Below are 19,991 nucleotides of genomic sequence, written 5' to 3' on the forward strand. Positions count from 1 at the left end.
GTAAAACTGCTTACTTTCTTTCTTATCTCCTTTACTGAGTTATAACTTATATTAAAAGAGGGTTATGTATGATTTACTTTTTAAATATTAGGACTTAATGTAGAATTTAACACATTGTAACAGCACAATGAATATGAAAATAAATATATATAAATAATTATTCATATATACATATAATATATATACATATATGCATACATATGTGTACACAAATATCTATGATATTATGTTTGAGTAATATGTTAAAGCATCACAAATTTTAACATGCAATATAATTATGAATTATGAAAGTTAAGCATTTTAATTATGTTTTTTTCAAGTTTAATTAATAACTACTGTCCAATTTTTCACATTATAGCTATGACTGAATAATAAGTATAACCAAAGCTTAGATAAACCATTAGGATAGTTTGAGATATCTTCTTAATTCATCTTCCTAATATTAGACTTATATTTTATAAAATGTCTTATTTTTGCAGCTTCAAAACATTGACTGTGATGTAAAAATCTCGCTTCTTTTACCTCCTATTCAAGGAATTCTGTTAGATATTTTTAAGAATCATCAAGACTACAGTTTCAGTTACAGCCTTTCAAATTATCCATTAGGTCTACCCTGTTTGAAGCAAAATGTTTTACTTTCTAAAATGGAAACTACCATTGCTGATGTTCCAGTGAGTACAATTTTCCTTCGGGAAACCATGTATTATTTTTTTTTTTACTGTTCCTTTATATTAAAGCTGATTGTGATCATATGAGTAATTAAAAGAACAACACATGTATTTTGACAGTTACTTTCGAAACATTCCTAATTGGAGTCTAAAAATGGTCACAGTGGCCTCAGTTCAAAAAAAAAAATAGCACGGAAGCCACACAGATGCATATCACAAGGCTTCAGTAAGAGAAGCTAGAATCGGAGCAGAGATCTCTGTGATCTCTTAGCCCAGCTAGAAGCAATGAGTTTATCATGAAACATCCCAACACAAAACTCTAATATACTTTGCGCACTGGTTTCTTGATCTTCTGTTAATCCATTCCATGTTACTTCTGTGCAGGAGACTCAATTAGTTTCAAGGCACTTTTCCCCCCTAAACTAAGATTCAAGAAAATAACCCTGATTATAGCATGTTAAATCTTTACCATCTTTACTTTTATTGAAACATTGTAGGGCATGTCTACGGATAACGTTGCAGGAGTCAAAAGCCTGTGGTGGGTTTTAGGGAATTATCTGCTTCCTCCGGAGCAAGAAGGATTTTGAGGGCAGAGCTCAGGAAGTTGTCCTGACTGAGAGCAAATCAGGTTTTTGCAGATAAACTTAAGTCACAGGTGTTACCTTATCAAGCACGATATAATTCTGTAGATTAATTAATACTTTTGAGGGCTTTGAAGATGAAACATATTATGAAGATACTGTACTTTCTTATTTTAAGGAAAAAAGAGTAACCACTTTGTGGGACTAATTCTATTGACGAGCTGGGGTTTCTTTAAGTTGGAAAAGACAAACAAAAACCTTTTTAATCTTTCCAAATGCCATTTTGCTAAGTTACAGTTAGGTTTGCTAAATAATATCATCTCAATAGTTAAGGTAATGATGAGGTATATAGTTGAGTAATTTTATAATATAAACCATTACAAATTAGGTATTTCATTCTCTTAAGCAGGAGAGTGCTTATGCATTTGTGCATTTGTCTAGGCCACAGTCATCTAAGGAGAAGGTTAGGATATAGGAATCTGATGAGAGATTAACAAGTTCTGACCTTTCCTGGAGAAAGACTGTAGACAAGCAGAGCATCAAGGACCAGAAAAAGGCTTTGTTCTACACTAATGTCTGTAGGCAAGGAAGGACCTATCTTGGAGTCATGAGTCATCATAAAAGTACTCTTCAAAAGTGTCATTAAAATCAGGATTTGCACCATTGCTAGAACTGTGGAAACAAAGTATGAGAACAGGAAGAAAAAAAAATTCAAGAAAAGACAACACATGCATGCTATAGGCAGAACAGATTTATTTCAACTGCATTTGAAAAATTTCAAGAATGTCATGATGAGGCAGCCATAATGGTACATGCCTGGAATACAAACACTTGGGAGGCAGAACCAGGAAGTCTGCAAGTGCAAGGTCAGCCTGGAGTGCATAGAGGTAATCAGACCAGCAGCCAACCAGGATTACATACCCTGTGTATGAGAAAAAACAAGCAAAACTTTCATACTGTGTAGAATGTGATGATCCAAAAAAGAGGAGGTGGGGTGCATGAGCAGAGGGAGCACCACCCCAGGCAAAGCAGCTTCAGGTGAAGAGAAGAATTGTAGGAGTCTAGTTAAATTTTGTCTCCTAGATATGCCCCCCCCACTTATATATATATAATTCTTTCAATTCTAAAATAGAGCAAAACATACACACATAACAATGAAGACTATTAGAACTGAGCAATTCTCTCTTCGCAGAGTGAAATTAGCTCATAACAGACGAATTCTAAAAATAAGAGGTTCAGACCGAAAGGAGAAGGAAGCCCATGCTCTGCAAACTTCAGTGATGGTCAAAGACGTGACACTGAAAGAAAGTTTTCCAGATAGAGAGATGCTTCCTAAACCTATCTCCTAAACAGAAATGGCATTTTCAGATGGTGAATGACTGAGACAGGCTGGCTTCAGCGTGAAAGGCTCTGGATGAAAATTCTCAGGAGATCTTAAACCAGAAATGCTCTAATGGCATTTTCAAAATGATCTTTTGATGAGTTAGTGGTAGAAAGAGCAACAACACATGGATAGCATTTCCCTTAAAATACACAGTGGTTTAATAAGGGGGTGGGGAGGGAGAAATAGCTTGGCAAAACATAACCTGTGCTTCATTAAGCTAAGTGTTTAGAAAACAGTTAAGGACTTCGAGTGGACCCCTAAATCGGGACATGATCCCACAGTCTCCGAAGACCAGCAGGAGAGGGTGTCTTCATGAAGGCACACTCCACACATAAATTAAAGAGTGCAAGGAACCTGTGACAATAAGGATCACCAAAGCCAGACCATGAAGCCAGATTAATTTCTCTACAGTTTTAGGATCTGTTTTCATTTAGGGTGGTTGGTTACTTGTCTTTTGTTTCTCACAATGGTGTAGCCCTGGCTTACCTGCAACTCACTGGGTAGACCAGCTTAGCCTTGAACTGGTGGATTGCTCTTCCTTCCTGTTTCTGTGAGGGTTGAGGTTACAGGCATTAGCCACCACACTATGCTTCAAGAACTCCTTTAAAAATGCATAGTTTTTTTTTAATGGAATTTTTGATTGTGCGATATAGAGAACTAGTTTTACTTGACTCTTCTTTATGTAATCCTTGCATCCAGCTTGAGAATTTAAATGTATGTACATACTATATATTACGGATTTACATGAGGTAAGTACATTGTATCTGAAGGCATCATCCTTCAGAGAAACTCTTATGGGTCCCTTCATATAATGTGTGTTCTCTCTGTGTCTCTAACTGTCTGTCTATCTATCTATCTATCTATCTATCTATCTATCTATCTATCTATCTATCTATCTATCTATCTACCTACCTATCTATCTATGAATCTATCTACCTACCTATCTATCTATCTATCTATCTATCTATCTATCTATCTATCTATCTATCTCTCTATCTATCTATCTATCTATCTACCTATCTATCTATCTATCTATCTATCTATCTATCTATCTACCTACCTACCTACCTACCTACCTACCTACCTATCTATCTATCTATCTATCTATCTATCTATCTATCTATCTATCTATCTATCTCATTTATATTTTACCAAATTCGATGGTTGCTGCCCTCATGCATAGTTGTAGGGTCAACCTACCACAGACCACACTCCTAAGGAAATGCCTTCTCCCTCCCTTAACAGCAACCAACTGTGGATTACTTTTCTGCTAGGGGTTGGAGCTTCTCTGCTCTGGCCATCTTCTCTTCCATGCTATGATGTTGCCTGGTTTCTTCTCATGTAGGTCTTACTTACATAGGCAACCACAGCTCTGACAAGTTCATAGGTGCAATACAATGTTTCCATAATGTTCAGAAGATACAGTTTTGCCCAAGTCCTCTGACAGTCTTTCTGCCTCCTCTTACACAATTTTCCTTGAGTGTTGTTGGACAAGATGTGAGAGAGATGTCTCATTTATGACTAAGCATGCCACAGAATTGTTTGTTTTCTCCAGTTTTGCACAGTTGTAAACCTTTGTCTTCACTGTTCTTCTCTGTACAAAGACAGTTCTCTGCTGAGAAGTTAGAGAGGCACTTATCTACATATATGAAAAAATATGTCCATAGAAGACATTTATCTATTTAGCAAAATAATACTGATAGGTTCACCTTAGGTTATATGAGTTCCTGTGGTGCTTTGCATGAGAACAGCTACATAGGCTGAGGTATTTGGACACTTGGCCACTTGATTGATGGTGTTGTTTGGTGAGATGGTCCAACCTTGGAGGCAGGTGTTGACACTTTATGACCTAACCCCACTTTAAGTTTGTTCTCCCTGCTTTGTGATTGTGATTGAAGCTTTCTTGCTGTTTATCCACCCACAACCACACCTCCACACCATGATTGCCTCTGTTTCTGGAACTATAAGCCAAACTCTTCTTTCCATAAATTACCTTGGTCATAGTATTTTATTACAGGAACAAAATAGTTCCTGACCATAGGAATAGACCATAAGGAATAGCTTACTCCTATGGAATGAATTGTAAATCCAATTAGAGAAACCAACAAAAACAAAAACAATACTGAAAAAAAGGTGGAAATATTGTAAAAGCCAGAAATAATGGATAACTTTGAGGAAGCAGTGCTTTCCAGATAAAACAGGGCTGATGCAGGTACAAACTCACAAGTTCACACATAGAAGACCTGTACAAGTACAAGCCCTCAAAATCTCAACCCAGAGGCAGAGAAGTGGGCACAACCTTAACCAAAAAACTATTAGCACTTGATAACTGTCCAGAAATGGAAGACCAGTTTCTATCCATCAAGTGACAGTGTGATATCAGTCACACCCCATGACAGGCTTCCTTCATGCTGAAGTGTAGTTGTCCAGCACAAAATGAATTACATGTCTTAATGGTTTTGCTTACTTTGGTTTGTGTGCATGTGTGTGTGTGTGTGTGTGTGTGTGTGTGTAATATTTGTGTGTGTGAGTGTGTATAGATATTGTATGTGCTTGTGAATGTGAGCATATGTCTCTTAGCTCACCGGTAGTTATGATTTAAAAAAAACAAAAAAGCAGAAAAAAACAACAATAACAACAAAAAACAAAAAACATAAAAAAATAACCCAGGGAACACTTCTTACAAAGGACTGAGTGTCAAATCGCTGGCCCTCAGAGTCAGCAAGAATTTGGAGTAGAGACGTTCTTCACTTCATAGAGGTCAAGAAGAAGGACCAGAGCAGAGAGTGAGGCAAGTAAGAGAAAGTCTTTAAGAGCTCTCCACCCCACCCCCACCACTACTCTTTCCACCCCCACTCCCTCCCACCCTGTCTTTGGTCTTCTTGCTCCCTGCTATTGCCCTACTTCCTGATGCCAGGCACTGCCTTTCCCAGTCCCAGAACTTCCCAATAGTGTATTAAACTCTGAATTACTGTTTTAAGGCCATAAGAAATGCCTGCAGAGTCACACCCAGAGGTGTGCTTGAGCAGACTCACAGTCACTCCCAAATCCAGTTCAAGTTAACCATCATAATTAGCATCATGAGGTAAATTGAGAACAATGTCAAGAGAAAGAAAGCACTCAAACAGAGAAAGATAAACATGCCGTTTTCTGAGTACAGGGGGGAAAGTGAAAAGAATTACTGAAGGAACAAGAAACACTGGAGGGTATAAAATGATGTGAGAAAGTGTGTCTTTATTTGATGTTTCTTAATAGAAATCAACAGACAGGAATATCAGCAAAACACTGTAAGTTACGAAAACCTTAGCACTTACTTTCCTGTTAAATAGGAATGCCAGGTCTGTTTGAAGACCATAGTGTTCCAAGGTTGTGGTTATAGAAATCTCTTTTAGAAGATGGGTCAACTGCAACATGATTTGCATATTTTAGAAGGACCACCAAGTTTTACATTGAGGCTTGTCTTGGATTTATTTGATTAAAACTAAATCCTACTTGCCAATCAGTGTTTATAGAGACCCATCAGTACTTCCATGAAGGATACAAAGAGAGAGGGGGATATTCTGACTCTTACTGCTTAAGTCACTGACTTCCTTTATCAGACAACTTACAAAGCTAAATATGTCTTCAGTAGTTGTTGACAAAAACAGAGGAAGAACCAAGGAGAAAAAAAATAAAAACTTCAATACATCATCAAAAGAGCTACGAGACTGAAAGCCAAATTGTCAACAAAACTGGGTGAACATTCCAATCATTATTCATTTCATTTTGTTATTTTATTTTAGCAAAACTGTCCAGTGGAGCCCTATAGATCCATGAAGCCTATTGTGGGCATTGACATGAGACATCCACATTTTAAAAAAAAATGCAATGTCTTTATGAGAGATTATTGGCTCATGCTTGACACACATGTGGTCGTTAATCAAACGTTCTCTTCGGCCTGTCTGTATGTCCAACCTAGGTCTAGAGACAGGTACTATCTTGAAATTCCAGTGACGTTCATCTCCTCGGCTGTGCCTCAGCACACAGGATGCTATGGATGCACTTCCTCAGTGCTGGAAGGCTTAGGGGCATCCAGCCTGGACAAATTGCTGATCTTTCCTGCCACACAATGTTAAATAGGGATTTTAGCTGACATTGAAAAAATAGCTCCAAAAGCCACATTTAGCATCTAAAGACTGGCTGATATTTCTTTAAGTATACATGGTTAGGTTGCTTCTATTCCTTTAATGAATTTCAGTTTGGCCTACAATCTGGCATGGGAGGAGTCTAAACTTAAATTTAAAGCCTATATATAACTGTAAATCACTAAAGACTAGACAACCTGATGTCTGAACTATAAACTGAGATTTACAGACTATTTTTCTTTCAGACCATGGGATTAAGAAAACAATGAATACGGTATGACATATAAACCCAGACGTCCAATACATAGCACTCATCTGTTTACATTAACATCTCCTTCCACCCAGCCTTACTTAGCCTTTCAGAATGACTGCTTCCTGGTATGTAGAAAACTGGGAAATTCAAGTGTATGATGGCAATCCCTTAAATATTCACATAATTAAGTTTACCTCTTGGAAGCCTTTCTTGTCAGTCTGATACCTGAACATGGCAGACTGTTTAGTGCAAGAAATCAAGTGGAGTTTATTGGTCCAGTGTGAAGACGGTACATTGTCTCAGAAGTGTAGAAGAGTTGAATCAGTTAACTAAAAAGAAGGGATGTCTTGATGCGTGCCCCTAGGGGTTAAGCTGAAGTAAGATCAGACCTGTCTTGTTAATCCTTCAACTCTTGGGCATGCATAGTGGCTGATATTTGAGAGAATGGATGGCGATTAATTGAAAATTTGCTGAGGGAATGTAAGAGTGCATCAATAATGAAAGAAAAACCAGGTAGCGGGAGGAACAAGTGACCCCACAAGCAGGAACATGTCTAAGACAGGGGATGAGTTAAGCATGGGTGTAAAGCTCAAGCATATACATATCACACATGTAGATTGTAAGCATGTGTGCACAGCATACACTTTGATAAGTACAACTGTTTATGATGGTACTAAGAGAATTCAGAGCAGAAAATATGGCAAAGTTACAGTTTCAGGGGCTTCCATAGCCTAGAAGGCATGTTGGGATCTAGAGAGTAACAAAATTCTCCGGCACCCAAGAGAGGGACAATATATATATAGAATCAGGAAGTGGGCAAAGCACATGAGGAGATCAACTACACATAACACTATGTGCTAACACTATGAACACCATAGTTCTAAAGGTCAGCCTTGCAACTGAGACTTGTGGCAAACATATTGAAGGAAGAATCATCTAAACCTATGTGAAAATAAAAATACTTTGCCACCATTGTCATTATCCTAATAACTTCCTACAGTTAATTCATTACAGATGCATTTAGCAAATGTAACCTGAAAAATGAGTACTTTCCAGTGCATCAGGAATAGAACAATATGGGAGCCAGGGAATGATCACATCTGCATTATCTGTAGCAGAGCAAATCTTACATGGGGCAATTCTTTGCTTGGCACCATGTTAGTGTGTGGACCAACTCACTAGTCCAAAGTGTCTGTTCCTTTACCAAAGAACAGTTTTGACTTTTACAAGTTTCTGGAAAAAAGTTTAAATAACATTCACTTATCCATTCACAAATGTATTTGCTCATACAATCCAATTAGTGTGATGCTGGGTTCCCACAGCCCATGAAAGGGACAATCCTTTGCCTTCAATAGGCTCAGAGCACTGATGTAGTGAACAATCGGCCACAGTGATGCAGAAGCAATGAAGTAGAAATTGGGAGTGAGGTGCCACAAAGACAATCCAACAACCAATGTAAAGACCATCCAACAAAAGCCATACAGCTTGGATTTAAAACATGTTAAAGTTGTGTTTTGCATATATATAGGCATTTTGAGATATTATAATGGATAAAATATTATGCCAAGAGATATGGATTACACTGGTGCCCCTCAGCTGTTAGACATGGAAAATCAGGCAAGCATGCTACTCCTTTAAATGTAACATAGGCCAAGAACTGGAATAGGGTGGCCAGGAAGTCAGGAGGGCACAAGTAGACCAGCATTAAACTGAAACCACTAGATTGACTTGGCTGGGAATCAGCATGCTATAATCTGCATTTGTATTTTGGTTGGAACTTACTGAACACCTCTGTGGTGTTATAGTAAAGTGTTTCATGCCCTTTAGGGAGTGTGCAACTCTGTGAGAATGAAAGCCAACACACAGTACATTTGGGCAAAGGAAAGCAGTTGTATACCTCAGATGGCAACCAGAGCGTGGCTACTTTATCTCTGGCGAACTGGCCAAAATGCACAAAATGTTACTAGCATTGTAATGTTTTCCCATGATTCATCAGGCTGGGCTTCTTGTTTCATTTCCTGACCTTAGCAAGTGTATGGGGAGAGTGCGAAGGCAGAGCTTTGCTGGTAAGATTTAGGAAGGGTTTGCACTTCTCTTTGTTTTATCATTGAAGTCAAGGTTTTAAGTGACTTCCAGAAATGCAAAGGGGAGTGAATGGTGCTGCATCACTACCAAAGGACCCATTCACATACATCTTCACAATCTATAGTTTGATATGTAAAGCTTGGAAAGACTTTGATCTCGTATGCACTTCCCATAAGTCTTGTATGCATTATTAATAAAGCTCTGTGACTGCAAGCTTCCATCATTGCGATGACTCTTGCTTAGAAAGCTTGGGTTCATTCATACTGAAATGCATGAGAGATTGTCACTGTTTTAACATATACATTCTTCTTGCAGATGGTTGAAAAAGAAGGGTATCTTCAGAAAGCCAAAATTGCAGATGGAGGGAAGAAACTAAGGTAATGAAAGTTCTTCAACTCTCTGTTACATAACTCCACAGTCTCCCACTTTCTCAGCTTTTGTCTGAGAAGCAAGGCCATCCAGACCTAACTAGAACAGTCCCTTCTGTCACCATTGTTGACACCCTTATTGGTAAAATAATTATACTTTTCAAAGAAAGACATTACATTCTATAGTGTTGCCCAGAATGCAAAAGTGGCTGATGTCTCGTCTTCTGAGGACTAGAAATCTTTAAAACATAAAAAGGGAAACATGATTTTTGGATTAACAGATTGGGTTGTTGAATGAATTCATTTGCAGCATGTAAAGACCGCTATGCAAGAGCCCAGGACTTGTTTGTGAAGGATGGAAGATCTGAACCATATTTGTGGTTCAAAATAAAATCATTTAGAAAAAAAGAAGAAAAAAACGTGAACAGGAAAATTTTAAACTGAGTTTTTTAAAAAAATCTCTCCTTGGGGTGAGGGGTAGGAACAACAGAGATGTTCATGAGAAGGAACACGTGACAAGATCATTGGCTCAAGATCAAATTGTTGTGTATGTTTTCAAATTTTTGCTAATACATCAAAGTATATTCTGGAGAATGTGCAAGTAATTAAGGTACATGGAAGTACTCAAAGTAAAAGAAAAAAACATTTCCTTGTGAGCATATTACTATTATAACCTAAATAGAATAAATATTCTAATTAGCTACACAATGGAACAATACTTAATTGAATTACACAATATGTTACGAGAAAGACGTTCTGGCTCACATTAGAGGATAAAACATTCTTTGGCTTGATAATTATCATGGATAGTGTCTATATTTATTTCAAAGAAGTAAAATAGAAGTGTTACTCAGAATGCCGGTGTTTATAATAGCTATCCTGATATTAAACAGGAAATAGGGCTAGAATCTTCCCAAAGACTGTCCTTGTCAGTAGCTTGGCAGCCAACTTCCCTCAAAAGTGCCCGTGGGAGACAAAGTCAAATGCATAGCAGCTTTAGGCAGGGTCTTCGCTGGTCTCCAGAGAGCCCTCAGCCAGGCTTTAACAGAGCAACAGGGGAGGAGAACTGACTGAGCAGCTCAGCCTACCTGCCCTTCTTTTCATAGACCGAAGCCCACCGTCATCAACTCAGGCATATGGAGGGTACAGCAGTTCCCCAGTCAAGATGAGTAAACCAAGACCCTTTCTCACCAGACCAACACCTGAGCTCCTGCCCATAACCTCACTCAAGACATCTCAGCTGTGTCTATTCTCCACTGGGTTTGGGGTGGCCAGATATGATAGCATTGGCCAATGTCACACTCCAGCCTCACAGAAACCCGGAAGGCCGTGAAAACAAGGTGATGGCCCTCTGATCCCCTCCATCTGTACTCCATTAACCAGCCTAGAAGAAGGGGTTAGAAGAATGCCTACTCTCAGGAACACAATGCACATTGTTTCAGTGTTATACTTTGCATAAAGACATACTGAACTACTGCACACTGTCTTGAATGAAGCTTAAAAATCACAGAAGCTTCTGCATTGATCTATGTTCTATGTTACTATTTTCTTAGGCTGTTTGCATGCCATGCATACTTCAGAGTTTTTAATTTAGAGTTCAGTAAAGTTTAGTTTTGGCTTTAGAATTCTCAGCTGCCGAGAACTGAATTGATGATGTCCTTCAGGTGCAGCCCTGCGATATCACCATCTTGGGCAGGACCCCTGGCTGGTTTCGTTCGTATTCCCTTCTTCTTGAATATGGATCTTCAGTGTATATATGCTCAAACTGGAATGTCCTTCTCCTGTGTATAGTGCTCTAATTGGTCTTCAAACCGCCTATCCAGTCATCTATTTCTCTTTTATGTATGGTATTCCAAACAAATCAACAAAATTATCATTTGTAACAGTGTGTGTATTATTGTATTTTACATGGCATAAATAGTTTTGTATTTAAGACCTCGTGTTTCTTGCTGTGTCCATTCAATATTAATATACAGATATGTGTTGGGGTGCCATAGTCAAAGGCCATTTTCTTCCAGGTGCTGCCCACTTGCTACTATGTATCTGTATTAAATTTTATTTTCATAAGTCTCCCAGGCACAAACTTCTCTAAGTTATCTCTAACTCTTCCAAAATCTAAAACATTGCAAGAAACCACACCTCAGTGTTTCTTTGGAACCTGCTAGAAGCTCTTTCTGGGAAGTATAGCCACCAGTTAAGATTGCTGGAGCTGCTGCTCTGTCCCACTGTCACGCCCTCTTCAATGACAGCAGCACCTCACACAAGTTTATTCTGCATTGCCAAAGGGATTCCTTTTCTCTACACTCCCATCCGGCACCACGCTTTTAATATTGTCAAATATCTGGCCACAGCATATTCCCCCAATGCTGCCTTTGTTTCTATTTGATTGATTGGTATAGCAGTTGAGTGTAACTCTAATTATTCATCTAGAGTCACTCAAATTCTTCATCCCAAGAATTGCTTATTCATGAGCTTTTTATCCACTGTATTTTCTTCTTATTGTTTGAGAGATTGCATAATATATTACAATGTATTAGAAATAATTGTTAGTTTTAGACATTATAAATATCTTCTCTAAATTTCTGGAGTTTGTTTGTACATTTAATGTAGACACATTCACACTGAACACTTTAAATGTATCAGTCACCATTTTTCAGATACTTACTATCCTGCCCTGTTCATATGGCAAAACAATTTCAACCCTCATTTTTATTTAAATTTTAAGTTGAGTCAAGTGTTTATGCTAAAAGTATTACAACTGTAGGACACATCATAATTATTGTCATTTAGAATATTTTCTAAGGTTTAATTATACGCCTAGATGACCTTTTCAAACTGCATGGCTGCTAAGGACCGTTGGGGGCTGGGGAAGTAATTCAACAGGTAACATTGTTGCCTGCAGAAGAGCCTGAGTTCCAATCCCTAAATCCCACAGGAAAAGGACTTGCAGAGTTAGAGCCAGATGTGTGTGAGCAACTCACTGCCTGTCAGCCTAGCTACAACAAAACAGAGAGCAATAAAGGACAGCACATGGTACACCAGACACATGAGTGTGAGCACACATATGTACCCTGCCCTACGCCCACATATTAAAGAAAAGAACCTTGCTACTCTTACTATATAATATATTGCTTTGCTTGCCCAAAGTCTATATTTTTATCAGCAGCAACTAAGGGTCAGTTTGGTCGTAGCCTTGAAAAATTATGGCAGTTTTATCCCATGGAAAACTTAATAATTATTAAATGATGTCACCTAGTTACCATAATTTCTATTGCTTGTGGGGGATTTTTCTATGAACCAGTTCCCATTTATCAAGGATTTTATATCATTTTAATAAAATTTAATGAGCTAATAAGCAGTATTAATAAATGATTATTCTGTCAAGCACATGGTTGATTGAGATAGTAGGGATACTTAACTCATATTAGACTATATGCTTCATGGTAATTTTTTTGTTTTTCAAATGTAAAAACTCTTCTTAGCTGCTCCTTCCTCCAGAGTCTTAAGGATGTAGTTACACAGCATCTAACTCTGGCCTGCTTGAAACATAAATGTTTGCTTATTCTTCTTATTATTTTTAATCATTTTATTTGTTTCCATTTCAAATGATATCCCCCTTCCCATTTACCTCTCCACAAACTTCCCATCTCCTCCCTTCTCTGGCCATCTCCTTTTCATCTGTGAGGGTGTTCCTCCACCCACTCACCCACTCCCACCTCACCCCTCTAGTATCTCCCTATGCTAGAGTATCAAGCCTCCATAGGCCTAGGGTCTCTCCTCTCACTGATGTCAGATAAGCCCATTCTCTGTTACCTGGAGTCACATGTTCCTTCATGTATACTCTTTGGTTGGTGGTTCAGTCCCTGGGAGCTCTGGGTGGTCCGGTTAGTTGATATTGTTCTTCTTAGGGTTTTGCAAACCCCTTCAACTCCTTCAGTCTTTCCTCTAGCTCTTCCATTGGGTTCCTGTGGCTCAGTCTGGTGGTTGGCTGTATTTGCATTTGTATTGATCAGGTGCTGGTAGAACCTCTCAGGGAACAGCCATACCAGGCTCCTGTCAGCAAGTGCTTCTTGGCATCAGCAATAGCATCTGAGTTTAGTGTCTGCAGATGGGATGGGGCAGTCTCTGCATGGCCTTTCCTCAGTCTCTGTTTTGTTTTTGTTTCTGTCATTTCTTTAGACAGGAACATTCCTGGTTTATACATTTTAAGATGAGTAGGTGTCCTCATCTTTCAATGTGGGCTGTACCTGTATACTAGGTCTTTACAGGTTCTAGCTCCTTTTTGTTTGGCATTACAGCTAAAGTCATCCCCAGTTGTTCCTGGGAACCTCTTGCTTCCCTGGCATCTGGGACTTTCTAGTGGGAAGCCAAAGGGCAAGAGCTGTTCTTTTGTTTCTTGCCACCCTTGGTCCTAAAGTCTTCACCTGACATTTAATAAATATCACGTTGGAACTTCAGCAAAGTTTTCTCTGTGAAAACCCATGCTATCTCGTCTACATCTGACATAAGTCCTTATTTTGATCTTGTCTTTCTGTCTTATTTATTTGTCTCACTTTCTGTTATGTGCTGTATTTTTCCGTAAGGAAAAAAAGTTTTACTTGTGTGAATAGGAGAAGGTGGTAGGAGAGAGAAGCTGTTGGCTTAATCTCACATTCATAAAGGGCCCCAAACTTAGCCTTATTTTGAAATGAGGTTATATGCATTTCCCTTGTGATATACTGACAGGCTTAAAAGCAGAATTCATTCAGCATTCCACTTTAATTTTTAATTATGAACCTTGAAATTATGCCTCAGCTTTTCTGATGAATCTCGGGAACCTTTTTATTTGGGGAATTTCATACTCAAAGTTGTAAGGAGCCCTGGCTTCTCTGAAACCCCATGATGACTTAGTAAAGGGTTTTTTTTTTTTTTTTGAGGGGGGGTGTTTTGTTCAATTCTTATGTTTTGTTTTTCTAATTCCTGGAGTTTAATTTTTCCAAAAGCACCTGCCCATGTGCTTATGTGAGTTCAACATCTCACACGTTTAGGAATGTGCCTCCTTCCTTTGTTGGTCCCTCTGTGACTCCATACATCTCCTCACATCTAGATCTCACTTTGCTCTCCCTTCTGAAGGACACAGAAATGCTTGTGTGACTATGGATGAAAAATGAACATGAAAACAAGCCCAAAAATTGTCTCAGTGGTCACGTTTACTAGTGCCTGCATTCCTTACCGGCTCAGGGTGCTCAGACTGTGACTGTATGTCTGCACCTGTCTGCACCTCTGTGCACTTGTGTGCACTTGTGTTTACCTGTGTATACTTGTGTTCACCTGTGTACACCTGTGTGCATCTGTGTGTTGATGTTGTCATCAATTCTTTCCTTTCTTTCTCTTTCTCCCTCTCTCCCCTCTCTTCCTCCTTCCTTCGTCTCTCTCTTTCTTCCTTCTTTTCTCTTTCTCTCTTTCTTTCTGAATATACACTAAAGTGCCCTTCACTGTGAAGTTTCTAACTTCTTAGCCTACATTTTTTTATAGCTTGAATTGTATCCTGTTGTGCAAAGAATGGAAGGAAAGAAGGAGGGAGGGAATGGTCGGAGGGTTAAGACTGTTCTCAATGTCTTACTCAGCTCACATTTTACTCAGTCAACACAAACCCAATCTTTGTCTCTCTGTCTCTTTCTATCTCTCTCTGTCGCTCTCTCTCCCTCCCTTCCTCCATCTTTTCCTCTTCTTGCAACACTAAAAGAAATGTGTATTTTATACCTACTGTCTCATTGGTTCACCTTTTTAGTACATTATAGAAGCTTAAAATATGAGAGAAGAGACAGAAGTTCTCAAAGCTGCTTGGTCTCAGAGTCTCGAGGGTATTATGGTAAATTATTCAGAGACATTTGAATAAATTACCAGCCCCAAATCAAAGCAACTCCACAGTAAGAAAACCAGGTAACAGAAGCAGGTGACCTAAAAAGAGTTAGAAATTGAAGGTCATCTTACAACAAGCTGTGTACAGATTGGCAAGGCCTCTCCCCTCCTAGGTGTGTCTCATTAAGGAGACCACTGTGATCCGGATAGTTAAGTATATGCTAATTTAAAAATGCACATATTTTGCATTTCATTTCTACAGAGTTGAAATGTTGATTAAAAAAAAAAAAAAAAAAACGTCTTCCATTGTTAAAAACAAAAACAAAAAACCCAATAAGCTCCTCTGGGTTTGTTGGCTTTTTGTGTATATGCAAAAAACATGGGATCAGGGCAATATACAGAGCTGTGATGTGAAGAGAAAGGAACATGTTGGAGGCGGTACATCCTTAGACAGCTGATGACTATTTCAAGGGTCACTCCCATCATCCAGCCAAGCAGGTCCATGCTGCTGTTGTTCTGTGCTGCCATCCGGTGGTCATTTGGTAGAATGTCAAGCTGTTTCTGTGTAAGGGGCTTTTGGTTTGGTTTTACTTTGTTTCCTGTTCTTCCATTTCTTCCACTTTACAACTCACAACTTGTTTTTAGTAAGTTGTGTGGAGTTTTTTCCTCGCCAAAAATACCCTGGCGGTTGCTTGTATCATAATCAGTTGTTTTGATATGAATTTAGGTCCGGCTTTGGGATTATAGTTAGAACCTTTTATCCTATTAGATGTCATGTGATTTATCAACATGTAAACCATGTCTTCATTTCTTGTCCATGGAGCTATTTTCTGAACCAAAAGACTACCTGTGATTCTTGGCTGATGACCTCGAAGTCTAGGTTGGGATCCGCTCCCTCCAGGGCCTACTGACTCCTGATCTCCCAAGCTACATGTTAATTTACAGCATGAATTTTGTCCTCTTGTGAAAATAAAGGGGGGGGGGGGAAGAAAGGAAGGAAAGACAAGGGAAGGACCCATGGAAGTATTAAAACTGTTCTCCATGTCCCAGTGTTATTATGAAGACAGAGGCTTTAACTGCTTCCCACTGATGGAGGAACACACTAGGTCTGTAGAAGGTGGCACAGAGGGCTTGAATCACTAATACGGGCAGCTCTGCTTATAGGAGGAAGAGGTCTAATGCTTTTCCAAGAGCGTGTTCTCTCCTTCTCACTCCTGTCATGAGGCTCCGCATAGAGCATGCATAAGAGGAAGGTGCGGCTCCCGAGACAGCTGGTCCTTCAGAATGGGGGGTGGGGCTTCGGAGGTAAATCCCTAAATCTCTCAGGCATGATTGTGTGCCCTTAGGTAGGACACAGCCTCAGTAAAGCTTCATTCCTCTTCTCAGTTTTACTGGCAACTTATTCACCTTGAAGAGCTACTGAGAGGAATAGATTCTTTCTAATGTTTAGGGTCTGTCTTCTAATCGGTGATATAAATCTTTGATGTCTGTCTTTCTTTCTTTTAATCTCTTAGTTACTACCATTACTTTTCTAGTCTTCTCTTAGAATTGTGTGGCATAAAGTGTGTGGTGACATTATTGGCTAAACTGTTAAGATATACTATGTATGTGAAATACCAGTTGGCATTCTGTGTACCAAGTGGGAGCCAAAGTCATACTATATCTCCTAGTATTGACAGGCTTCAGAAGGATAGAAGAATCTCAACTATCTATTTGGGGGGCTGGTAAGGTTATTAATTCTCTTCAAAATAATAAGGAAAGGTAGTAAGAAAGCCCAAATGGATGACTTGTTTTCCCAAACTATAAATGGTTTTAATAATAAAGTCAGCGAAGATTGTGTTGCCAACGTTGATGATATGCTCAATCAACTTAGCACTGTGTAAATCTATTTAAAAATACAGCATAAGAACATAGGTTACACATATGACAAGGTCTGTGTGCAGAGAAATTGGACTTGACCATAAGTGCTCATGTGGTCTTACATCGTCATCTAGTAAACTCTCTGAGACTAGTTTTCTGTGTGAGTTCATGGGGACCTTAGTAGCTTTGTTGTTTTTGTCCTAAGAGTGTAAACTTTAGCTAGACTATTAAACTTTTACTAATTGCTCAAAGTAATTATGTCCCTGATATTTTTAAAGGATATCAGGAGAGAACTTGAAGTGATAAGGGAACTTAAATTTATCTGCTACCTTTATTACTTACTTTGACATGAAATGATTTTCAAGCTGAAGAATTCACCTTTACTCTTCATTCTGATACAAGAAAGATGATGTTTGAGATTGACCAAGCTAACCTTTCATAACACCAGAGATAGGTACTATGGGTCACATGACTAAGTTTCCCAGATCTTTGTCCTTAGGCACCGTGGCTTGTCCTTCTAGTTTGCCTAGCAGGGATACATTTAAAGCCCTACAACAGAAGGATGACGTAACCAAAATGTACGACTTCCTGCCTAAATCGCTCCAGTTAGAAGTTGAAAGAATAGAAGTGTTTCTTCAGCAAGTTCTATAAATGATCAACATCTGAAACAGATTCAAACCAGAACCACTTCTCTAGGAACTTCTATAGATAGGAAGCATGTACGGTGTACAAGCAGCCTGCCAGAAGACAGAAATTGCAGTGAGAGGCATCGTAGGTGGGCTAAATATGGGTCCACCCTGTGTTAGGATGCCTCACACTCTGATAATGCATGGTCAGGAGTACTGTGACAGAGATGACTTGTCTTGACCAGTGGATCTAGCACTCTAATCCTTCCCACTCTTCTTTTTGGAGTGGTCTGATACTGCATAAAGGGAAGGTTACTACCGATTCAGTTTACCCTAAAACAGCCGGTATCTACGAAAAACACTTGTGCTGATCCAGACAGAAAAACTAAGTTTTCTCTGACAGTTAATAATTTGATTGAGTCCCTGACTGAAAATGGAAGACACACACCTGAAATGCATAGGTCAGCATGGTGTCACATATGATGAAATTCTGAAAGTCTTCTTTGTGCTTGTTTAGTCTGTTCTCTCTCTCTCTTAATGCACCAGTGCATGATTAACAAAGCCTCAGGAGGAGCTGAAGAGATGGCTGGGTGGTTAAGAACACTGACTGTGCTCTTCCAGAGGTCCTGAGTTCAATTCCCAGTAACCACATGGTCACAACCATCTGTAAAGAGACCTAATACCCTCCTCAATGAGGGATCACAAACATAAAATAAATAAAATAAATCTAGAGAGAAAGAAAGAAAAAAGGTAAGAGAGAGGCAAAAAGAAAGCTTCATGAGTCTGGGCTCAGTGTTGAATCGCACTGGCTACTTTTCCAGAGTACCATGTTTCGTTAGCAAGACCAGGGTGATTGTTCACACTGTACTTTACCCCAGTTCTGGCTCTGCAAGCACAATGTATATGCATATGCATCCTGCCATGACATAAACACACATGAACTAAAAATAAATAGAATTTCTTAAAAAGAGATGCTTCAGCAAAGTATGAGCAACCCCATTCATCTTGGCGTCATTAGCCACACCAAATCAAACCTGTCTATAGTGAAAGCTCTAGAATCTAAAGTAAAAGTAAAAAAAAAAAATCACACAAAGCCTTGTGTATATAGATACATGACAATATGTCACATTGCTATATTTTGTATGGTTTTCTATTTATCTGCATGTCAGCTTTATTTGAAAACTTGTCTTCATCACTTCTTGTAACATCAATACAACTATGTTTCAATAAAACTTGAAGCTGAGAAAACTGTAACAATATAATTTATTAGGTAGAAACTTGTGCATGTCAATTTTTTCGATAGTTTGGCCACCCATGAAAGAAAACCTTTCCCAACACTAATACACACATTAATTACAGAAAGAATAGTATGTTCAGTTGAAGAACTAAGTACAACTAAGAAATACAAAGGGAAGGAGAAACCTCTCACCACCTTGTTTAACTGTGGCTGCAAAGAGTCTCTACCCAGCCAAAGTGCCCATTGGTTAGATAAATGTCCATTTAGTTCCCAGACTCTCCAGATCTCTGTGCTAGGCTCGGAAAATACCCCAATAATGTTGAAATGATTTTTTTGCCTGGGGGGTTGTATTTTAATGAAGGCAATGAAAGTGGAAGAATTTGAAGTATTTTTCTAAATCCATCATCTTACATGTCATGGGTGTACTTTAAGGGAAGCAATATTTGGACTTCTGATGGATGGAATTAATAATCAGAAGGGGATGAGCTGGGTGAAAATGGTCCTTGGTAAATTGCATAGCATGGACAAGAGGATATATTATGGCCAACATTGAAATCTTCCCACATCCGTATTCTTAAACACAGGGGTCATTCTTCTAATGTACAACCGTCTGTTTGATACTTTAGCAGCAGAATGTGCCATTAACATTAATGGTCAGAGCCTTGGAAACCTGTAACCTATTTACGATCAATTAAAATCTGTAGAAATAAGCGTGACTAGGCAAAAGTTATGTATAAACTTTTGAAATTATATGAAACTGTATGGTTAAATGGCACCCCAGAAGAGATAATATGAAAGGCTGGATCTAAAGTTGGTTCTTTTGATCCTTGGCCCTTTCATGGGGGAAGAGGAGAAAGCATGCTGCTCTCCTCCTTGTGATTCTTTGATTTAAAGGATGATGGGTGATCTGGTCAGTCTTTCAGACTCTGCAATGTGCTGCAGCGATGAAAATGAAAGACAGAAT

General features: G+C 38.8%; 1 protein-coding gene across 1 annotated transcript in view; it reads left to right on the plus strand.

Moving 5' to 3' along the window:
* The window catches only part of ARHGAP15 (Rho GTPase activating protein 15), a gene marked incomplete at its 3' end in the record, with an annotated part of 579,351 nt that overhangs the window by 51,458 nt on the left and 507,902 nt on the right, over window positions 1–19,991 (plus strand). The window contains exon 3 of the mRNA XM_080928022.1: window positions 9,411–9,472. Within this exon, the coding sequence (XP_080784148.1) occupies window positions 9,411–9,472 (62 nt within the window). The remainder of the gene's footprint in view (window positions 1–9,410; window positions 9,473–19,991) is intronic.

The sequence above is a fragment of the Micromys minutus genome, assembly GCF_963924665.1.
Source record: "Micromys minutus genome assembly, chromosome: 13".
NCBI lineage: Eukaryota > Metazoa > Chordata > Mammalia > Rodentia > Muridae > Micromys > Micromys minutus.